Here is a 22803-nt window from a genome sequence, read left to right as displayed (position 1 = left end):
TGGCTAGCCCTTGTATCCCCTCATACGTGCTTGTAATTTTGTCTGGGGAGTTTGACACTATGTAAATGTAGCACCTTTCAGATGTGATGGGGAAACTACTCTATCTTGAGCCATGTAATTGACATGAAAATGTGTATCATATGGAACAACTAGGTGAAGGCAACCTCCCTAAGTAATTACCTAACACCAGTGCAGGGCTGTGCTGGTGTTGTCCAATATGTAACCCCCCCCCCCCCCCCCCACAGAAGAAAAACAAAATACTGTGGGACTTGGGAGTTCAACATACCTCAAACACCCAGACACTGAGCACTAGGCAGATGGAAGTTGTTTCCACAACTGTGTTGGGAGAGGGACAATAGCAAGAAGATGGACCAGATTAAAATTACAGATGTGTCTGAGGCACAGATGAAGAAACTTCTTACAGAAGAAACAGAAAAGAAAGTAAAGGAATGGCTCCCTAAGAACAAATGATGAGGATTATAACGTCTTTAGCCACAAGATAAGATTGTTTCAAAGTGAAAGGGGTGTTTAAACAGACCTCTTCTACTTCTAAAACAGACAGCAAGATAATGAGGAGGAGTCAGCTACTCCCAGTTCACAGGAGAAATGCATCCAGAAAAAGCCAAGGCAAGAAACAGGGTATTGGAGCTATAGTACTGCAGTTTCAGTTTTTAGGATGGCAGTTATCTAAAAACTGCTACCTTCTTGCTAATATCACCTCACAGCTGGAGAGACTCTCTGAAGGAAAAAAACAAAGATGATGTGACTTACCAAATGAAAGTGCTGGCAGGTCGACAAACACACAAACAAACACAAACATACACACAAAATTCAAGCTTTCGCAACAAACTGTTGCCTCATCAGGAAAGAGGAAAGGAGAGGGAAAGACGAAAGGATGTGGGTTTTAAGGGAGAGGGTAAGGAGTCATTCCAATCCCGGATATATATGTGTGGATGGATATGTGTGTGTGTGCGAGTGTATACCCGTCCTTTTTTCCCCCTAAGGTAAGTCTTTCCGCTCCCGGGATTGGAATGACTCCTTACCCTCTCCCTTAAAACCCACATCCTTTCGTCTTTCCCTCTCCTTCCCTCTTTCCTGATGAGGCAACAGTTTGTTGCGAAAGCTTGAATTTTGTGTGTATGTTTGTGTTTGTTTGTGTGTCTGTCGACCTGCCAGCACTTTCATTTGGTAAGTCACATCATCTTTGTTTTTAGATATATATTTCCTACGTGGAATGTTTCCCTCTATTATAACTATATATGAAAATATTAATATATTTTAATAGTATCATTTTTATCTTCAAATATGTATAATAAATAAACTTGCTGCAAAAATTCATGATGTTATCTAAAAGAGTTTTTAAGATAAGCAATTTTAAAGTTTTGAATACAAATTAAATTTACCATTACCGAAGGTTCGGACAACGCAAAACATAAAAACTTTAAAAATTTATAAAAAAAAACTGTAAGAGATACAGCAAAAAAATTTGCAGGTGTTGTCAGGATGGTATTAGAACCATTTGAGCCAAATTTCATGAAAATCTAAGGAGGTGGGTGTAAAATTTATTTTTTATTGGGTGATTTGATATGGAATGACCCACTAGTCAAGACAGCAGCAGGACTACTCAAGACCACAAAAATATCAATCTTGGTATCCTGTTAGACAAAGTATGGCATAAGAACATGAAAGTCTCAACAGAGGACTCGAGGACCATTAACGGCAAGGCTGGAAAGAAATTCCTGAAGGCAATGCGATAGGAGAGGGGGAGGTTCTGGAATGGGCCAGAGAATTTAAGGAGAGACTGGAGATCCTGTTGGATTTCTGGAATGGTGTCAATGTGTCAGGGTTCGCAGGTGGACGTGGTGGTGGTTAGTGTTTAACGTCCCGTCGACAACGAGGTCATTAGAGACGGAGCGCAAGCTCGGGTTAGGGAAGGATTTGAAAGGAAATCGGCCGTACCCTTTCAAAGGAACCATCTCAGCATTCGCCTGAAACGATTTAGGGAAATCACGGAAAACCTAAATCAGGATGGCCGGAGACGGGATTGAACCGTCGTCCTCCCGAATGCAGGTGGACGAGTCTGACAGCTGGCGGAGTCCTTCTGTCAGCTAATCCTTGTGGTTTGAAACCTCAGTAGTGGAGCCTTTGTCAGCACGCAGGATTATAAGGTCAGGATCAGTTTTTAGGTTGTATATTGCAGTTCTTTCTGTGGGTGTAAGTTTGGCTTGCATGTTGAGGGATTTGGGGAATGATGATGAGGCAAGGTTCAAGGTTAAGAAATTCTGGAAAGCTAGCAGGGCGATCTGGGGGCAGTAAGGGTGTGTGACAATTGATGGTTGAGTGAACTGAGTCAAGCAGGGTAAAACATAGGTTTTGGGTCAAGTCTGTGTGGTAGAGCGGTGACAAAAAATTGTTTCCACTGTAGTAACTGGAAGTAAGAGAGAAGCCAGGCATGATTGAATTTTGGAGTGGGGCAATAGGTAAGGCCTCTGGACAAGACTACTTCTGTGGGACTGAAGCTTTTGGAGGATAGGTTCACGACTGTTTTGGGTCTGTTTAGGTTCTGGATGCTGTATGGTGGTGGGAGTGAGTCTTTGAGGGTATGGTAATGTATTAGGTCTACGAGGCAGGGTTTGTTAGCTATGAGGGGATGCAAGGACATTCGAAAGCTGTTGTAAAGGTAGTGGATAGTGGTAGTCCAAGGCAGGAGGAGGTTGGAGAGTTTTTGAGGTGCTGGTGTGCATGCTGATATAGTTCCTGGAGAGCAATAGTTTTGATGTGGTAGATGGGATAGAGGAATTTGAGATTGTACAGCAAAATTTTGTAGCTGGAGAGGAGGTATTGCAAGAAGGTTTGGGCCCAATTTACATTGTTTTGCAGGAACAGGGTTAAGATTAAGAACTGGTGGAATCTGAGCAGATGGAGGTCAGTGTGGCAGGGGGAGTTGCAGCTGGAGACAAGTAATTTGATGGTAAGGCCATTTTGGGGGGACTCTACGAGCTAGGCAACAGTGCAGGAACATTATGTGGGACTGGGTTCTGACTATGGATAAGGAACTTTTCTGTGTTGGTGCAGATGGAAGGAGCAAGTATATGTAGTGGAGGATAAAAATGCATAAAATTAAATAGCTAACGCAGAAATACATTTAAAAAAAAATCACAAACATAAGTGGGAAAAATTACAATAAGGACAGGCTGGATGAAGTGTGGGGAAACACGACGAAACCTGAGGAAAATTGTTCCTGCATCGCTCCAGCATATTTTCACGTTGTACTTCCATACCTGCATATGCCACACGGACTTGTATAATCGGATCCTACAGACCCCCTTCCCAACCCTCACTCTTTCTCTCCTCTCATTCCAGTTCGCAAATACCAACCTCACCTAATCTAGTCACATCTACTGTCCCCTTTCTTCATACATATCCATCCACCGACCTTGAACCCAAATTGTAGTCTTTTCAGTTATTTTTATCTTTGATCTCATTGTGACCAGTTGCTCTCGTAAACCAACACCTTCAGCCTATTACCCACATCCTACCCTCCTACATAAAATATATCAACCATTTCCTCCACAGATTCTCCACAGTTCCTGTTTCTTTACCGTACAGTGTGCTGTTCGCCACTACTGATGGCACCTCCCTTTACACTAATACCTCTTATCACCTATCAATAAACCTACGGTATGGCAATGGACACACGCATAGCGTCATCCTATGCCAGCCTATTCAAGAGCTATCTAGAAGAACCACGCAGAATCCCGAATCCCTCACCTGGTTCAGATTCACTGATGACACCTTTGTGATTTGGATTGAGGGTGAGGGTGAGAACAACCTATCCACATTCCTTCGGAACTTCAATGCCTTTTTCCCCCTTTTGCTTATGTCCCATGCCATTGCTCTCCAGTCCCTCCCACCCCGAAAGTCCCACTGTCCAGCCACAGAGGGGCACTCCCCTCATGACTCAGTACCACCCATGTCTGGAGCAACTGAATCACAAAATCTGCCAGGGTTTTGACCACCTCTTGCCGTGCCCTGAAATGAGATATGCCCTCCCCATTATACTTCACAGCCCTCCCATAGTGGTGTTCTGCTGCCCAGTGAACCTACACAACATCCCTGTTCATCCCTACTACATCCCTGCTCCCATTCCCCTTGCCTCATGGCTCATATTCCTGTCACACACCTAGGTGCAAGACTTGTCCCATACATCCATCCTATTCCAGTCTGGTCACAAACATCACCAACCCTATCAATGGCAGGGTTGCTGAGAAAGTAGCCTTGCAATCTGCAAGCTGAGCTGCAACCACTGTACTGCATTCTATGTGGGCATGACAACCAACAAGGCGTCTGCCAACATGAATGGCCACCAACACACTGTGGCCAAGAAATAGCTGCACCAACCAGTAGCTGAGTATGATACCCATCAGAACAGTCTTCTCTTCAATGACAGATTCACAGCCTTTGCCATCTGGATCCTTCGTATCAACCCCGTCTCTTGTGATTAGCGCAGGGGGGAACTCTCCCTGTGATACATGCTATGTACCTGTAACCTCTCTGGCCTCAACCTTCTTTAGTAGCTGTTCTTCAGCCGCCTACCCCTTTTCCTGTTCCCACTCTAGCACTACACTGCCTTCTATTCCACCTACAATCTTCTTACTTTTCTCCTTTCCTACTCCCCCCCCTCCTACACTGCCCTCTGCCTAATCTTCTGACTGCACCACCATGTTTCTGATCCTCCCACAAGCAACAATTTATTGTACCCCTCCCCACCACAGCCTCCCCCTTACCCTCTCCATCCAGATTCCTTCTCCTATCATGTGCTGCTGCTTGCGGTCTTGCCTTAGCGGCCAGAGACCGATCGTGTGTGTGTGTGTGTGTGTGTGTGTGTGTGTGTGTGTGTGTGTAGAGTCTCTCTCTCTCTCTCTCTCTCTCTCTCTCTCTCTCTCTCTCTCACACACACCTCATGTACACGACTGCCAACACCAGCACCTTTGTCCAGAATGTAGCATCACATGGGATACAAGCAGCAATCTGAAGGGGAAGGGGAAGAGAGAGTAGTGTACAGATGGGGAGAGAGACTAATGCTGCCTGGTAGAGTGTGCCGGGACTAGACTCCAACATGCGCAGTGTTGTGGGGAAGGGAGGTGGGGGGAAAAAAGGAACAAAAAATGAGAGGAGGGGGAAAAGACAGGTGAATGTGTTGGCAGAGGACTGCAAATCAACAGAGTGGGAGATGAGAATGAGGAGGAGATGATAGGACATAGGGAGTGGAAACTGGCAGAGGGCCACAAATAAACAGGTGGGAGGCAAGAATGCTGAGGAGATGATAGGACATGGGGTAGAAACTGTTGGGTAGAGGGTGTGGGGATAGTTACTGTAGGATGATGCCAGGATAATTAACAGAGCAGCGAATGTGTTGTAAGGATAATTCCCATCTGCACAGTTCAGAAAACCTGGTGGTGGAGGGAAGGAGTGTCCCCTTCGTCACCCAGTACCACCCTGCACTGGAACAAGTAAACCACACCCTTCGCCAGGTCTTTGATTACCTATAATCTTGCCCTGAAATGAGGGACATTCTACCTGAAATACTTCCCACCCCTACTTAATTGGTCCTTCACCCACCCAACCTCCACAACATCCTAGTCCATTCCTATGCCACTCCCAATCCCAACCCTCTGCCACAAGGATCATATCCCTGTGGAAGACCAAGGTGCAAAACCTGTGCAATCCACCCACCCAGCACTTCCTATTCCAGTTCTGTCACAGGTTTATCCTACCTAATCCGGGGCCAGGCCACCTGTTAAAGCAGCCATGTCATTTACCAGCTCTGTTGCAATCATTGCACAGCTTTTTATATTGGTATGACTACCTACCAGCTGTCCACCAGTATGAACAGCCACCACCAAACTGTGGCGAAGAACAGAGTAGATCACCCTGTGGCACAACACGCATCTAAATGTAACACATTTGATCTCAATGGCTATTTCACTACCCGAGCCATCTGGATGCTTCCCTAATTATCCTGGCCTCAACCTACACTAACATATTGTCCCCACAGCCCCCACCCAACAGTTTTACCCCAGTCCTATCATCTCCTCCCCATCCTTGTCTCCCACCCTATTTATTTGTAGCCCTCTGCCAATGCATCCACCCGTCTTTCCTCGCTCCTCTCATTTTTTGTTCCTTATTTTCCCCACCTCCCTTCCCCACAAACTCCTGACACTGTGCCTGTTTGAGTCTCATCCATGCACACTCCACCAGACAGCGTTCGTCTCTCTCCCGACCCAAACACTACTATCTCTTCCCCTTCCCCACCACCTCCAGATTGCTGCTTGCACCCCACACGATGTTCCATTCCGGGCCAAGATACTGGAATTGGCGGATGTGTGCGTGAGGTGTGCTTTTGTGTGTGTAATAAAGAAAGCTGTTGCCAAAAGCCACATGTGAGTGTCTTTTAATCGTGCCTGTCAGCAACTCGACGTGTCTTGTTTACGGTAAGTAGCAATCTATCTTTTCCTGCACTGTTGATATTCCTACCTGGAGTTTCCATTATATTTTTTTGCTGTGCCTGTCTGCAACTCATTATCTCCATGACATGGTGAGTAGCTATCTATCCTTTTCATAATATTGTTGTTATTCTAGCCTGGATTTTCAATTGTTTGGTGTGTTAAAAAGAAATGCTGCTGAATTTTTTATTCTGTTCTCAATATTGATCTACATCTACATTTATACTCCGCAAGCCACCCAACGGTGTGTGGCGGAGGGCACTTTACGTGCCACTGTCATTACCTCCCTTTTCTGTTCCAGTCGCGTATGGTTCGCGGGAAGAACGACTGTCTGAAAGCATCCGTGCACGCTCGAATCTCTCTAATTTTACATTCGTGATCTCCTCGGGAGGTAAAAGTAGGGGGAAGCAATATATTCGATACCTCATCCAGAAACGCACCCTCTCAAAACCTGGCGAGCAAGCTACACCGCGATGCAGAACGCCTCTCTTGCAGAGTCTGCCACTTGAGTTTGCTAAACATCTCCGTAACGCTATCACGCTTACCAAATAATCATGTGACGAAACGCGTCGCTCTTCTTTGGATCTCCTCTATCTCCTCCGTCAACCTGATCTGGTACGGATCCCACACTCATGAGCAATACTCAAGTATAGGTCGAATGAGTGTTTTGTAAGCCACCTCCTTTGTTGATGGACTACATTTTCTAAGGACTCTCCCAATGAATCTCAACCTGGTACCCGCCTTACCAACAATTAATTTTATATGATCATTCCATTTCAAATCATGCTGCACGCATACTCCCAGATATTTTACAGAAGTAACTGCTACCAGTGTTTGTTCCGCTATCATATAATCATACAATAAAGGATCCTTCTTTCTATGTATTCGCAATACATTACATTTGTCTATGTTAAGGGTCAGTCGCCACTCCCTGCACCAAGTGCCTATCCGCTGCAGATCTTCCTGAATTTCGCTATAATTTTCTAATGCTGCAACTTCTCTGTATACTACAGCATCATCCGCGAAAAGCTGCATGGAACTTCCGACACTATCTACTAGGTCATTTATATACACTCCTGGAAATTGAAATAAGAACACCGTGAATTCATTGTCCCAGGAAGGGGAAACTTTATTGACACATTCCTGGGGTCAGATACATCACATGATCACACTGACAGAACCACAGGCACATAGACACAGGCAACAGAGCATGCACAATGTCGGCACTAGTACAGTGTATATCCACCTTTCGCAGCAATGCAGGCTGCTATTCTCCCATGGAGACGATCGTAGAGATGCTGGATGTAGTCCTGTGGAACGGCTTGCCATGCCATTTCCACCTGGCGCCTCAGTTGGACCAGCGTTCGTGCTGGACGTGCAGACCGCGTGAGACGACGCTTCATCCAGTCCCAAACATGCTCAATGGGGGACAGATCCGGAGATCTTGCTGGCCAGGGTAGTTGACTTACACCTTCTAGAGCACGTTGGGTGGCACGGGATACATGCGGACGTGCATTGTCCTGTTGGAACAGCAAGTTCCCTTGCCGGTCTAGGAATGGTAGAACGATGGGTTCGATGACGGTTTGGATGTACCGTGCACTATTCAGTGTCCCCTCGACGATCACCAGTGGTGTACGGCCAGTGTAGGAGATCGCTCCCCACACCATGATGCCGGGTGTTGGCCCTGTGTGCCTTGGTCGTATGCAGTCCTGATTGTGGCGCTCACCTGCACGGCGCCAAACACGCATACGACCATCATTGGCACCAAGGCAGAAGCGACTCTCATCGCTGAAGACGACACGTCTCCATTCGTCCTTCCATTCACGCCTGTCGCGACACCACTGGAGGCGGGCTGCGCGATGTTGGGGCGTGAGCGGAAGACGGCCTAACGGTGTGCGGGACCGTAGCCCAGCTTCATGGAGACGGTTGCGAATGGTCCTCGCCGATACCCCAGGAGCAACAGTGTCCCTAATTTGCTGGGAAGTGGCGGTGCGGTCCCCTACGGCACTGCGTAGGATCCTACGGTCTTGGCGTGCATCCATGCGTCGCTGCGGTCCGGTCCCAGGTCGACGGGCACGTGCACCTTCCGCCGACCACTGGCGACAACATCGATGTACTGTGGAGACCTCACGCCCCACGTGTTGAGCAATTCGGCGGTACGTCCACCCGGCCTCCCGCATGCCCACTATACGCCCTCGCTCAAAGTCCGTCAACTGCACATACGGATCACGTCCACGCTGTCGCGGCATGCTACCAGTGTTAAAGACTGCGATGGAGCTCCGTATGCCACGGCAAACTGGCTGACACTGACGGCGGCGGTGCACAAATGCTGCGCAGCTAGCGCCATTCGACGGCCAACACCGCGGTTCCTGGTGTGTCCGCTGTGCCGTGCGTGTGATCATTGCTTGTACAGCCCTCTCGCAGTGTCCGGAGCAAGTATGGTGGGTCTGACACACCGGTGTCAATGTGTTCTTTTTTCCATTTCCAGGAGTGTATATTGTGAAAAGCAATGGTCTCATAACACTCCCCTGTGGCACGCCAGAGGTTACTTTAACGTCTGTAGACATCTCTTCATTGATAACAACATGCTGTGTTCTGTTTGCTAAAAACTCTTCAATCCAGCCACACAGCTGGTCTGATATTCCGTAGGCTCTTACTTTGTTTATCAGGTGACAGTGTGGAACTGTATCGAACACCTTCTGGAAGTCAAGGAAAATAGCATCTACCTGGGAGCCTGTATCTAATATTTTCTGGGTCTCATGAACAAATAAAGCGAGTTGGGTCTCACACGATCGCTGTTTCCAGAATCCATGTTGATTCCTACAGAGTAGATTCTGGGTTTCCTAAAACGACATGATACTCTAGCAAAAAACATGTTCTAAAATTCTACAACAGGTCGACGTCAGAGATATAGGTCTATAGTTTTGCGCATCTGCTCGACGACCCTTCTTGAATATAAATCAATTGGAACCTTCCATTCCTCTAGAGACTTGCAGTACACGGCTATTAGAAGGGGGCCAAGTTCTTTCGCGTACTCTGTGTAGAATTGAATTGGTATCCCATCAGGTCCAGTGGACTTTCCTCTGTTGAGTGATTCCAGTTGCTTTCCTATTCCTTAGACACTTGTTTCGATGTCAGCCATTTTTTCGTTTGTGCGAGGATTTAGAGAAGGACCTGCAGTGCGGTCTTCCTCTGTGAAACAGCTTTTGGAAAAAGGTGTTTAGTATTTCAGCTTTACGCGTGTCATCCTCTGTTTCAATGCCATCATCATCCCGGAGTGTCTGGATATGCTGTTTCGAGCCACTAACTGATTTAACGTAAGATCAGAACTTCCTAGGATTTTCTGTCAAGTCAGTACACAGAATTTTACTTTCGAATTCACTGAACGCTTCACGCATAGCCCTCCTTACACTAACTTTGACATCGTTTAGCTTCTGTTTGTCTGAGAGGTTTTGGCTGCGTTTACACTTGGAGTGAAGCTCTCTTTGCTTTCACAGTAGTTTCCTAACTTTGTAGTTGAACCACGGTTGGTTTTTTCTGTCCCTCACAGTTTTACTTGACATGTACCTGTCTAAAACGCATTTTACGATTGCCTTGAACTTTTTCCATAAACACTCAACACTGTCAGTGTCGGAACAGAAATTTTCGTTTTGATCTGTTAGGTAGTCTGAAATCTGCCTTCTATTACTCTTGCTAAACAGATAAACCTTCCTCCCTTTTTTTATATTCCTATTAACTTCCATATTCAGGGATGCTGCAACGGCCTTATGATCACTGATTCCCTGTTCTGCACTTACAGAGTCAAAAAGTTTGGGTCTGTTTGTTATCAGTAGGTCCAAGATGTTATCTCCATGAGTCGGTTCTCTGTTTAATTGCTCAAGGTAATTTTCGGATAGCGCACTCAGTATAATGTCACTCGATGCTCTGTCCCTACCACCCGTCCAAAACATCTGAGTGTCCCAGTCTATATCTGGTAAATTGAAACCTCCACCTAAGACTATAACATGCTGAGAAAATTTATGTGAAATGTATTCCAAATTTTCTCTCAGTTGTTCTGACACTAATGCTGCTGAGTCGGTAGGTCGGTAAAAAGGAGCCAACTATTAACCTAGCTCGGTTGTTGAGTGTAACCTCCACCCATAATAATTCACAGGAACTATCCACTTCTACTTCACTACAGGATAAACTACTACTAACAGCGACAAACACGCCAGCACCGGTTGCATGCAATCTATCCTTTCTAAACACCGTCTGTGCCTTTGTAAAAATTTCGGCAGAATTTATCTCTGGCTTCAGCCAGCTTTCTGTACCTATAACAATTTCAGCTTCGGTGCTTTCTATCAGCGCTTGAAGTTCCGGTACTTTACCAATGCAGCTTTCATCCCGCTAGCGAGACTGGCAGTCTTCACCAAATCAGATAGCCGCCGGAAGCCAGAGAGGATTTCCTCCAATCCATAGTGACACGCATCATTGGTGCCGACATGAGCAACCACCTGCAGATGGGTGCACCCTGATTGATTGAGGTGTTACTCGTCAAGCAAGTAACTCCGTTGACTTCCATGCATCATTCACACAAGTTGGAAGCTTCTGCATAAAGAGGACTCCGAACTGTAGCATATAACATGGCATTGGATAACATAACTATGTTGGTGCATGACAAACAGTGTGCTGTAATTGAGTTTCTAACTGTCTATGCATGGAGCATCCTCTCCCTCGACATGACAATGCCAGACCACACGTGCATTATGATATCTGCAACAATCAGATGCCTTGGGTTTGCTTCCATCGATCATCCTCCATACATTTCCGAATTGGCCTCATCCGATTTACATCCATTTCAAGAACTCAAAGAAAACCTTTGAAGACTTCGCTTTTAGTGATAAAACGGTGACAGTAGAGGTGAGGTTGTGGCTTGGATGTGCAGCAAAACAAAATGACAATAATTACGGTGTGTTACCATCACAGAAAATTCTCCGATCACCTACATAGTATTGGTATTAGATCAGGACTCATGAACTAATTGATTTCAAGCAAGAGCACTCTGGTCTGCTCAGGCTCTAGCCCACGAGCAGGGCAGCAGTGTCTTAGTTGGGAGTGAATGATATGTTCACACACCATATGGTCACAACACAGAAGAAACACAAACTATGAAATAGGTGGGGGTCGGTTTTGACAGTGGTGTCATTAAATAGAAACAATGGCGAGTCAGAATTATGTAAACTGACAACACATTCGTATTTCAATCTGACGTATGGGAATCTTATCTTTTTGCAGAAAACAAGGAGCCTGCAAAATTTTTAGTGTATTATAAGACATTGGATACTTTTATCAGTCTCAATTTACAAAGGCATAAAATGTCTTACTACGTCAAGGAATACAAAAAAACAAAGTATGAAGAATCTGAGTGCGTACAAGAGGTTTTAAAACTTAAAAGAAAGCTCTGAAGCTCTCTGAAGATGAGAAAGATGTCCAGTTAGTGTGGCATTTGGATGACCTACAAAATTGTACTACTTTTAACAACGCCCTTGCGCCCTTTCATGGATGGTGATTTTTTAAATATTCAGCTACAACTATGAATTATTCTTTTACGCCAACTTCAGGAGGAACAGTTTTGCACAGTGTTGTTATCAAAAATGACAATCATGTGCCTCCACAGGTTGTGGCTGATTATTTTCATAGTCATCTAGAAAAGCGTTTGCTCAGTTCGTTGCATATTCTTTTGTGATCTGTGGAAGTGTAGGTATCACAGACACGCAGTTGCATGTGGCAAACTTAGCAGTATTTAAGAAAGTATACAAAATGGAGGAATTTACTAGTTTGTGTAGTTACAGATCTGTCACATGCGGAAATAAATCAGGATTTGCAGTTCAACAGAATGGGAAGTGAAAAAGCTTCCAGTACCCATTTGCACTGATCTGCAGCTAGAAGTAACTGATATTCATGTAACAGAGAATATAGACACATTCTGGATTTCTACAAGCATTTCCCCTTATGATCAATTTACTTATTTATACAGAAAGCTGCTACATGTGTCACTGGGTAGCAGAAGCTTACTTATTGACAGATTAGAGAAATCCATCCACTTTTAAATCTCTCTTTGATTACAGAGTTTCTAGTTACTACAACTGAGTTTTCACACACAGATGGAATTACGAGGTGTTCATTGGCTACTCTCGATATGAATTTTAGTCTGGAAGACTATGTGCACCACACTGAAATGAGGACTCTGATGATAAAAAATCTGCCTACGCTAGAATGAACATTGGCTTATGGTAAATGGGTCATCTGAAAGGGTCTTTTCATTTGTATGTAAATTAAGTACTTGATCAAGTGGAAGAAAGAGAAGCAGTGGAGCACTCCGAAATTATTAGAAAATAATACAATCAACATTCACATTAACAATTAAAGGCACATTTAACTATTTCATTAGAAAGAATTGCAAATGTGTAAGTAACAGATCAAAGAAATGGAGGATTTCGTGAACTTGGAAAGATCAGTCAAACTAAGTTAGCTGAAAAGTAAGGTTAGAACTTTTCTACGAGACTTTCTCATTCAAACTAGACTGAAATATTAATAAATAATGAATGTGACAGTTGTCGCAGCACCACCAAGAAAGATTTTCAGCACTTTGTCTACTCAACTAGAAGTCAAATTAACTCTAGCAATACCAACCCATTTTCCATAACATGTAGTACCAAGGGAAAAGGGGAGCGGGACAGTTGAGGGGGAGAGAAACTTTATGGAAGGAAAAAAATTACATTAATTTTTTTAAGTATGTACTGATGTATAAGTAGGGTCCATAAACTGAAAATATGAATATGACATTTGTGGCAAGAAGTCGTATTCACTATTACGGTTTAAATTTTTGAGTTAAGCTAAACTGAAAAATAGAAAACAATTACAGAATTAAGAAATCATTAAAAACAACCAATATTTTTTGTTGCTGGAGTTGGTGGTAGTGTGTGCATGATGTGTGCTTGCTTATGTATGTGGATGCTCTCTCTCTCTCTCTCTCTCTCTCTCTCTCTCTCTCTCTCATGACGACGAAGGCTGTGGCCGAAAGCTGAGAGTGTCCTTTAATCGTGCCTGTCTGCAACTTTCTTCTTTATGGTAAGTAGCAATCCATCTTTTCCTACATTGTCAATTTTTTTTCCAAATTTTGAAATATAAAATACATGACTAGATCACAGTTTTTTTAAGGATGGGCATAAATTACCCCCCTCCCAATTATTGACAGGGTTAATGCAAGAGTTAAAATTAATTTGCTAGTTAGTTTTTACAGAAACAATCTATAAAGATAAAGATTATGTCCATCTCAGCAGAAGAAATCTAATTTTCTTTTAAAACTTATCAGTTACGAATAAGGAACACTGCGACTGATGAATATAAGTTTTCAGAAATGACAAACCAGTCACATTTTAGGACTTATTTGAATCCACAGGATTAATTCCGGTGCATAAATAACTCTGGAAAACATAGTTTATGTCAATACAGAAATAAAGCATTTACATTTCAACCATAGAGTACTACGATTTCCAAAGAAATTTGTGCACCAGGATTCTGCATTCATTACCTGAGCATTCCTGGGAATAAAGGTTCGAAGTACTTCGAGAAGGTTTGGTGGTACTCCAGGAGGTAAGTCCCTCCGCTGTTGTTGCTGCTGCTGCTGCTGCTGCTGCTGCTGCTGCTGGTTGTTAGAAGCAGCACCACCATCTGGCAGTGTACTACTACTGCTACTGCTGCTGCTGCTGCTGCTGCCACCGCCGCCACCACCACCACTACTGCTGCTACTGGTAGTCGTAGCAGCTGTCACTGCTGCAGTTGCAGAAGTCCTAGCCGATGCTTGTGATAAGTCTATTGCAGCAGTATTAGCCTGTTCGGCATCAGATTCATTAGCTGGTACTTGCTGTTGCGACTGTGACTGTGACTGTGATTGTGTTTGCGACTGCTGTTGAGAGGGTTGCTGCGTTGCAGCCTGAGATGCACCACGTCGACGGCTTCGTATGTGATGAGAGTTACACGGAAGAAATGGGTCAAAATAATTTGAACCCAAACCTGTCAACAGAATGTAAAAGCTTTATCACTGTATTTGAGAGCACCTTTGATCGGACTGATAATATAGGCAATGTTTTCAAACCATACACTATTAACTTAACTGGAAAAGTGACTGTGTGTGTGTGTGTGTGTGTGTGTGTGTGTGTGTGTGTGTGTGAGAGAGAGAGAGAGAGAGAGAGAGAGAGAGACAGAGAGAGAATAATCCAGAATGGGTCAGAAAAAAGATGTAGAACAGGTCGGAACAGATGGTCTGAGAAGGAAATGGAGAAGAAACAAGAAGAGATATAAGTAATTGAAGATCAACATATGACTGAGCTGAGTATTTATTTGACATCTAGATCTCATCCGTGCAAAATTCTGCGTGCTACATCCACTTTAACTAGTTTATTGTATTCAAGCTTAGCCCTCCCTCTACGGTCCCCCCCTTCCCTTCCCCCCACACTACCCTTGCTTATCAAATTAACTAATCCTTCGTAACTCAGGATAAGTCTGTCAGCCGATCCCTCCTTTCAGTCAAGTTGTGCCATAAATTTCTTTACTCCCCATTCCATTCAGTATCTCTCTCTCTCTCTCTCTCTCTCTCTCTCTCTCTCTCTCTCTCTCTCTCTCTCTTTTTTTTTTTTTTTTTTTTTTTTTTTTTTTATCTAACCTACCCATCTACATTAACTTTCATAGTACAACATTTCCTAACCTCTTCTCATCCGTATTGTTTATCGTCCAGATTTCACTTCCATGTAACGATACAATCGACACACATACTTTCAGAAAAGATCTCCAAACATTTAAATTTATATTACATGTGAACATATTTCTCTTCTTTCAGAAAGCTTTTCTTGCTATTACCACTCTGCATGTTAGATCTTTACCCCTAACCCCTGCTGCTGTCAGATATTTTGCTGCCCAAATAGCAAAAGTAATCTACTGCTTAAGTGATGATCTGCTTTTAGTGTCACATTTCCTAATTTAATTCCCTCGGCATAACCTATTTAATAATTTGGCTACACTCCATTAGCCTTGTTTTAATTTTGTTGGGGTTCATCTTATCACTTTTCAAGACACTATCCATTCCGTTCAGATGACCTTCCAAGTCCTTCGTACATTCTGATAGAATTGCAGTGTTATCGACAAAAGAAGTTTTTCTTTCATCTCCCTGAACTTTAGAAACTTTTCAAAATTTCTCTGGGGTTCCTTTACTGGTTGCTTTATGCACAAGTTAAAAAACAGAGACAGGATAGGCCGCAAACCTTCCTCACACTTCTCACTTACTTCTTCCCTTTCATGTACATCGATTCTTATAAATGTGGTTTGGTTTCTGCTCAAGTTGTGGATAGCTTGTCACTGTCTACATTTTACTCCCAATAACTTCAGTACTGCAAGAGGAGTACTCCACACAATATCGTCAAAAACTTTTTCAAAATCTACAAATGCTAATATATGTGGATTTGTGTTTCTTTAATCTATTTTCTAAGATTGTAGGGTTAGTATTGCTTCAAATCTCGCTCTATTTCTCTGAAACCCAAACTGATCTGGACTCTAGAAAGTATCTTGCCAATTTTACATGGTTTACAGAATCCAAACCAAGTGCACTGTGGAAGAACCCAGCATTGAACACCAGCAGTGCAGCCAACCACGTCTGCTATTGCTGAACACTGTATCTCCACTGGGAACTCAATTGAGTATGATGAAGCAATAATGTTAGCTACAGCAACAACTTTTTGGAACTTTAATAATAAAGAATCTGTGGAAATTAGTATGGCAGAAAATCTGATGAACTGTGGTAGTTTATACCAGCTGGATAATGTGTGGAATTCCACATTTCCAAGACTTGCTCTAAAAGAAGATAACACTGCACCGAAGGCCACAGTGAGTGAACCCCTGAGAACAGCCCAGTTCTGCAATTCTGCCATAATGGCACTATCCAAAGGATACTGTTGTCAGTCTGTCAAGACATCTTAATGCGTGCATGAAATACAAACACTGCCTAATAAGCTGCGTGATAGTGAGAGTTAGCAATAGTCTTTGATGGCTTACCTGAGCATGCCTGGCAGGTGCCCAGTTGAAATGTCATGCAGTGAACTGAACAACTGACCATAAGCCTAAAAAGTATTTGAATTATTGCATTCTTTTTGAAGTCTGGGGGTAGTCTGCCTGCCCCACAAATGCTGCAAGTATCTTAATAATTCTATTGGATATTATCCACTATCAAGGTGCTTGTTATGATTTGGATCTTTCAGTGCTTTGTCAATTTCTTGCAGTGCCATGTCACCGACCTCATTCTCATCCAATACTTCTATTTCGATAATACTGTCATCACTTTCCTTTCCATTACATAACCCTTCTACGTATTCCTTCCATCTTTCAGCCTTATCTCCTTTGCTTACACTCTCAATATCCTTACATCACCTATTCTTTTCAACGAAGGTTTCTTTAATTTTTGTACAAGTGGCATCTAAAACTTTTTCTACAGTCACATATGCTTCTACAATTTTCGAATCATACTCCATTTTGGCAGTTTCATTTCTTGTCTTTTTATATTTTCTCCATTATTTAATCAAATTTAATAAATCTTGTGTTATACAAGTATTTCAGCTGGGAATCAAGAGGTTTATTACAAAAAAGAAGGTCCACTTTTCCAAGTTTTCAGTAAACACACGGAACCAGAATTCTAATTGTGTAAAAATATTCTTCCTGGTGAAGTTCTGATCAGTAAGTTCACCAAATAGTAGTACTTACACATAAAATTACTACCAATGGGCCATCTCTTATTCTTAACCTAATAGAGGACGACTGACAAGATGTTCTCCACAATCCGACTGTTGACTAGTCTGACTTATGCTTCGTGTTCTCTTCTTCAAACCATAATTTTCCCTCTGATACACTGTAAGTGACAGTATGCAACAAACTGACACACCAAGTCTTAGAGACTTGTGTACAAGTCTCCACATGACTACACTATCACTGTCTCCGAATTCCCATGTGACTTGGCATTTAGCACAGTCAAACTATCTTTTGCTGATTTTGCAAATGTGAAATGCTGTTCTACTGTTTTAAACCATTCTTAGGAGTAAATTTGTGTCATTAGCATGACACTTGAGGATTTGAAACAGATTAAGATTTTGTGCTATGATGGTGTTTCACCTGCTCCATTGCCTTCAAGAGTACACACCTAAATTTAAATCAGACTGTTATGCCCCAGTCTCTCTCTCTCTCTCTCTCTCTCTCTCTCTCTCTCTCTCTCTCTCTGCTAAGATTCGTCAGTATGTACAACTATATAATTATGGTTCACACTTTATGGACTGGCTGCTCTTCCGTTTTCTTCATGGTTATAGGCATTGAAGGTAAGTAACATCAAGTTCTTAAAGCAGTACAACATAACTGAATAGATTAAAACAATCTACTTACCAAGCAGCAGCAGCAGCAGGAGTAAATACATACATGGGTTAAAGAAATGTACAAGCCTTCGGAGCCAGTGGTTCCTTCTTTTGGCACAAGGGTTGAAAGCAAGGGAAGAGGGATGAAGCGAAAACACTATGTTTAGGAAGTGTTGAGAGTTTGGAAAATGTCCAAAACCCTGGGTCAGGAAAGACTTACCAAATGGGATGAGAAGGAAAGATGCATTGTTGAAGACTGCATTGTACAATATCTGAAAACTTGAAAGCCTGAAGATGGAAGATAGGATAATACGCACAACAGAGATTACTGCCAAAACATTGTGCACAAGTGAATAAGAGTGGAAACCCAAGAACATTATACAGTATGTGGTAGAGGAAGGGAGTGGGGGAAAAAATAGATGGTTCAGAAAATAAGAAATATAGTGAACTAAAACGGAATGAAGAAAGGAATAGTTAGTGAGAAGAATGACGAGATTGAGGAAATTGAAGAAAATAATTAACATTAATTAAGTTAAGGTGGGTGGCACATACCACGGACATGTTGTAATGTCAGATCCCACCTTCAGAGTTCTGAGAGACTGGTGTCTGAGGGGATGAATACATATGGTCTATGTGGTGAAGCAGGTACTGTGATGGCTTGTCATGTTGTAGAGCACGCTCTACAACAGTATATCGTGTGTTGCCAGTATATAACCTCCGCATATGCCCACTCATCCCAGCTGATATCTTAATGGTAGTCATATCAACTTTAATAGCATTATGTTTTGTTGGTTACAGGTCTGATATAGGTAAAGGTGGGAGAGTCCATAAGACAAGTCTTACAGTGGGGGACAGTCACAGAGGTAGGAGCCATAGGGTAGGAAAATATTTGGGGCTCAATGGAAAGTTACTTTAGGTGCAGTGGGCAAAATGACTGACAGAATGGACCCCACTTCAAGGTATGATTTTAGGAAGTCATAGCATTGCTGAAGTAACTGATGAACACATTCAAGACCAGGGTGGTACTGAATGATGAGAAGCTGGTTTTTGGAAGGATCAACGGTCCCATGAATGAATTTGATAGCATGGGAAATCTGCTTTTGAAATAGGCTGGTAGGGTAATTACATTCGGTGAAGGCTCAGTTGAGAATGTTTGTGTATTTCTATAAAAAGTCTGCATCTGAACAAATATGTTTGCCTCGAATGCCAAGACTCTTGTGGAAGAGAATATTTGGGTTGTCATGGAAAGGATGGAAACTATCAACATGTAAAGCAGCACAATATAAAGCAGATTTTCAGAACTCTGCAGCTGGGAACTGGCACTACATCCTGTCTTGTTCTTGCCGCCTGCCTGGCCTTAATTTATATTAATCATTTTCTTTAAATTCGTTGGTCTCTGCATTTTTTCTTAATAAATATTCCTTTCTTCATCTCTTTTTAGTTTTATACCTCTTATTTTTCTGACCTGTCTTTTTTTTCCCTCACCCTCCAGTTCTACCATACGCAATGTACTTAGGTTTCCATTCTTATTAAGTCTTGTACAATGTTTTGTCAGTAATCTATCTCTCGCTTATTACCTTATCTCCCATTTTCAGTAAGGTCTCAGGTTTAAAAATCTCATCCAATGCAGCCCCCAACAATCTGGCTTTCCTTCTCATCCCGTCTGGTAAGTCTTCCCTGACCCACGGTTCTGGGCGACTTTCTCAAACTCGTCATTTCCTAAACCTTGCAATTCCTTTTCCTTCATCCCTCTTCCTTCCCCTTCAACCCTTCTGCCAGAAGGAGAGCCAATGGCTCCAAGAGCATGCACATTTCTTTAACCCTTATATGTGTTTTCTCATGCCACTGCTTGGTGAGTAGATTTTCTTTAGCTATCCAATTATATTTTAAGAAACTGATAATTTTTGTTGATATCCCAGAGTTATACAACACAATGCAGAAACACTAACATTTAGACTCAGACTTGATACTATACTGACCTAGGAAGTTTCAGTAATCAGCCTAATGCCCTCAGTGAAATGAGCACCTTAACTCCCTGACAAGGGCCCCAAGTACATTTACATCCCACTATCAAATGGAGCCATATTACTAATATGGCTTGTTCTCATCCCTCACCTGAAGATTGATCCTGATCTGTTTGGAACACTTTGGCTCTAAGTACAACTACCATTTACAACATCTGAAACCCTCTCAGACAAGATAAAATAAGCTGCATTGCAGACCTTAGATGATTATAAAATGCAGTTACATTATGACGTGCGAGACAATTATTCATTTATTACGAGATCCACTGGAGAATTATTTCATGAATGAAACTATAATAGCACTGTAAATATATGGACTTCAGGAAATTTTATAAATTGCAGCACTTGACTGTATCAGTACAGCTTAAAATTATGTTCATGCTGTATTACTAATGAAGAAGACACAAATTGTAGAAAAATGTGAAAACTATGAGCCTGGCTCTAACAAGTGCAAGCAGTTTCAATAGACTGATAATGTACTGACCTGGTACAGCAGCAGGTGCAAGATGAACATGAGGCCTTGATGTAGAACGAGTCTGTGTAGCTGTTGTAGGATACGTAGCAGTATTTCCACGTGCTTGGCTGTTTTGTCCGCCATTCCCAGCTGCAGGTGCTGGCACAGCTCCAGCAGTTACTCCACCTGTTGCACTATTTCCATTGTTCTGAGTACCACCCATGCGTCCCATCATATGACCACCCAAGGCATGTACTAAATTTTGAATAAACTCTGGTGGAGCTGCTCCACCCCAAGGGAAAGCTCCAGCACCTGAAACATGAAAAAGACAAAGCTTTGTGATCTATTGTATGCTTTGTGATCTATTGTATATGTATGCATATACAGGTCTTAAACCTGTTGTATATAAAAAAAATTCATATCACAGTGAAGTTGTCTAGACAGGTGCACTGACACCAATAAGAGTGTCAGCATGCATATGACAGTGTCGCTAAATGGATTTTTTGATTTCCGTGCACAGCTATCTAGTTTGATGCTCATCAACCTAATCAAGGTCAATTTCCTTATGATACAGAAATATTTTACACTGTGCAGAATTATGATACCAGCTTAGTATGGCTTCTTATGGATTTTGCATAATCATTTACCTATTCCCTTTCGGGTACAAATTTGAACAGGTACTACAAACTGGATTTTCATATTCCCATAAACACATCAAAAAAGTTTTGCATCACCCCAGTTGATGCTTACTGTGGATATTGTATCATAGACACAGACCCTTTGACTGTTCAGAGATATCACTAAACCTGCCCAAAGATGTAAACAACCATGCATGAGGAACACCTATTAGATGGAGGGGGTCCAAAAGCCCTTCAGTTCCAGTCATTCCACCAGGAAGGAGGTACACAGCTCGTGTTGTCTGTAGTTCAACCATGCCTATATGATCAATATCACGGTTTGATCGCATCCCCACTGTTACTTTGTGCCAGGAAGGGCTCGCAACAAGGAAAGTGTCCAGGCGTCTCAGAGTGAACCAAAGCGATGTTGTTTAGACATGGAGGATATACAGAGAGACAGAAACTGTCGATGACATGCCTCGCTCAGGCCGCCCAAGGGCTGCTACTGTAGTGGATGACTGCTACCTACGGATTATGGCTAGGAGGAACCCTGACAGCAACGCCACCATGTTGAATAATGCTTTTTGTGCAGTCACAGGACATCGTGTTACAACAAACTGTGTGCAATAGGCTGCATAATACGCAACTTCATTCCTGATTTCCATGGTGAGGTCCATCTTTACAACCGCAACACAATGCAGCGTGGTACCGATGTGCGCAACGACATGCCGAATGGACTGCTCAGGATTGGCATCACGTTCTCTTCACCAGTGAGTGTTGCATATGCCTCCAACCAGACAATCGTCGGAGACGTGTTTTGAGGCATCCCGATCAGGCTGAATGCCTTAGACACACTGTCCAGTGAGTGCAGCAAGGTGAAGGTTCCCTGATGTTTTGGGGTGGCATTATGTGGGGCAAATGTACGCCACTGGTGGTCATGGAAGGTGCTGTAACGGCTGTATGATATGTGAATGGCATTCTCCAACTGATAATGCACCCATTTAGGTAGCATACTGGTGATGCATTCATCTTCAGGACGACAATTCCATCGTGCACATCTTGTGAATTACTTCCTTCAGGATAACGAGATCGATTGACTAGAGTGGCCAGCATGTTCTCCAGACATGAACCCTATCAAACATGCCTGGGATAGATTGAAAAAGGCTGTTTATGGATGACGTGACTCACCAACCACTCTGAGGGGTCTGCGCCGAATCGAAGTTGAGGAGTGGGACAATCTGGACCAACAGTGCCTTGATGAACTTGTGGATACAGGCACGCATCAATGCAAGAGGACGTGCTGCTGGGTATTAGAGGTACCAGTGTGTACAGCAATCTGAACCACCACCTCCGAAGGTCTCGCTGTATGGAGGTACAACATGCAATGTGTGGTTTTGATGAGCAATAAAAAGGGCAGAAATGATGTTTATGTTGATCTCTATTCCAATTTTCTGTACAGGTTCTGGAACTCTCGGGTGTGTGTGTGTGTGTGTGTGTGTGTGTGTGTGTGTGTGTGTGTGCGTGTGCGTGTGTTTCCTTTTTTTTTCTTTTCTTTTTTTTCTCCTGATGAAGGCTTTGGCTGAAAGCTTGACCTTTACAGTGAGTAGCAATATCTTTTCCACAATTGTTGAATTACCTGAAAGTTATTTCAAGAGTATAAACAGCAGAAAAATTACTAAATAATACATAAGATTTAAGCCTATATCAGTATTTTTGTGGTTTTGTCACCAGGAATCCTCTCTGTAGTGGGGGAACACAAATCAGTAAGGAAGAAGT

General features: G+C 42.9%; 1 protein-coding gene across 6 annotated transcripts in view; it reads right to left on the bottom strand.

Annotated features, from left to right (window-relative positions):
- Window positions 1-22803, bottom strand: part of LOC126413018 (large proline-rich protein BAG6) — a 215267-nt gene that overhangs the window by 81374 nt on the left and 111090 nt on the right. For all 6 annotated transcript variants that reach the window (XM_050082921.1, XM_050082913.1, XM_050082950.1 and 3 more), the window contains exons 13-14: window positions 20441-20722; window positions 14080-14561 (exon numbers count right to left, since the gene is read on the bottom strand). In XM_050082921.1, the coding sequence (XP_049938878.1) occupies window positions 14080-14561; window positions 20441-20722 (764 nt within the window). The remainder of the gene's footprint in view (window positions 1-14079; window positions 14562-20440; window positions 20723-22803) is intronic.

The sequence above is a fragment of the Schistocerca serialis genome, chromosome 1 (genome assembly GCF_023864345.2).
Source record: "Schistocerca serialis cubense isolate TAMUIC-IGC-003099 chromosome 1, iqSchSeri2.2, whole genome shotgun sequence".
NCBI classification, from domain to species: Eukaryota; Metazoa; Arthropoda; class Insecta; order Orthoptera; family Acrididae; genus Schistocerca; species Schistocerca serialis.
The sequence above is the reverse complement of the archived record's forward strand: the minus strand, read 5'-3'. Positions and strand labels throughout refer to the sequence as shown.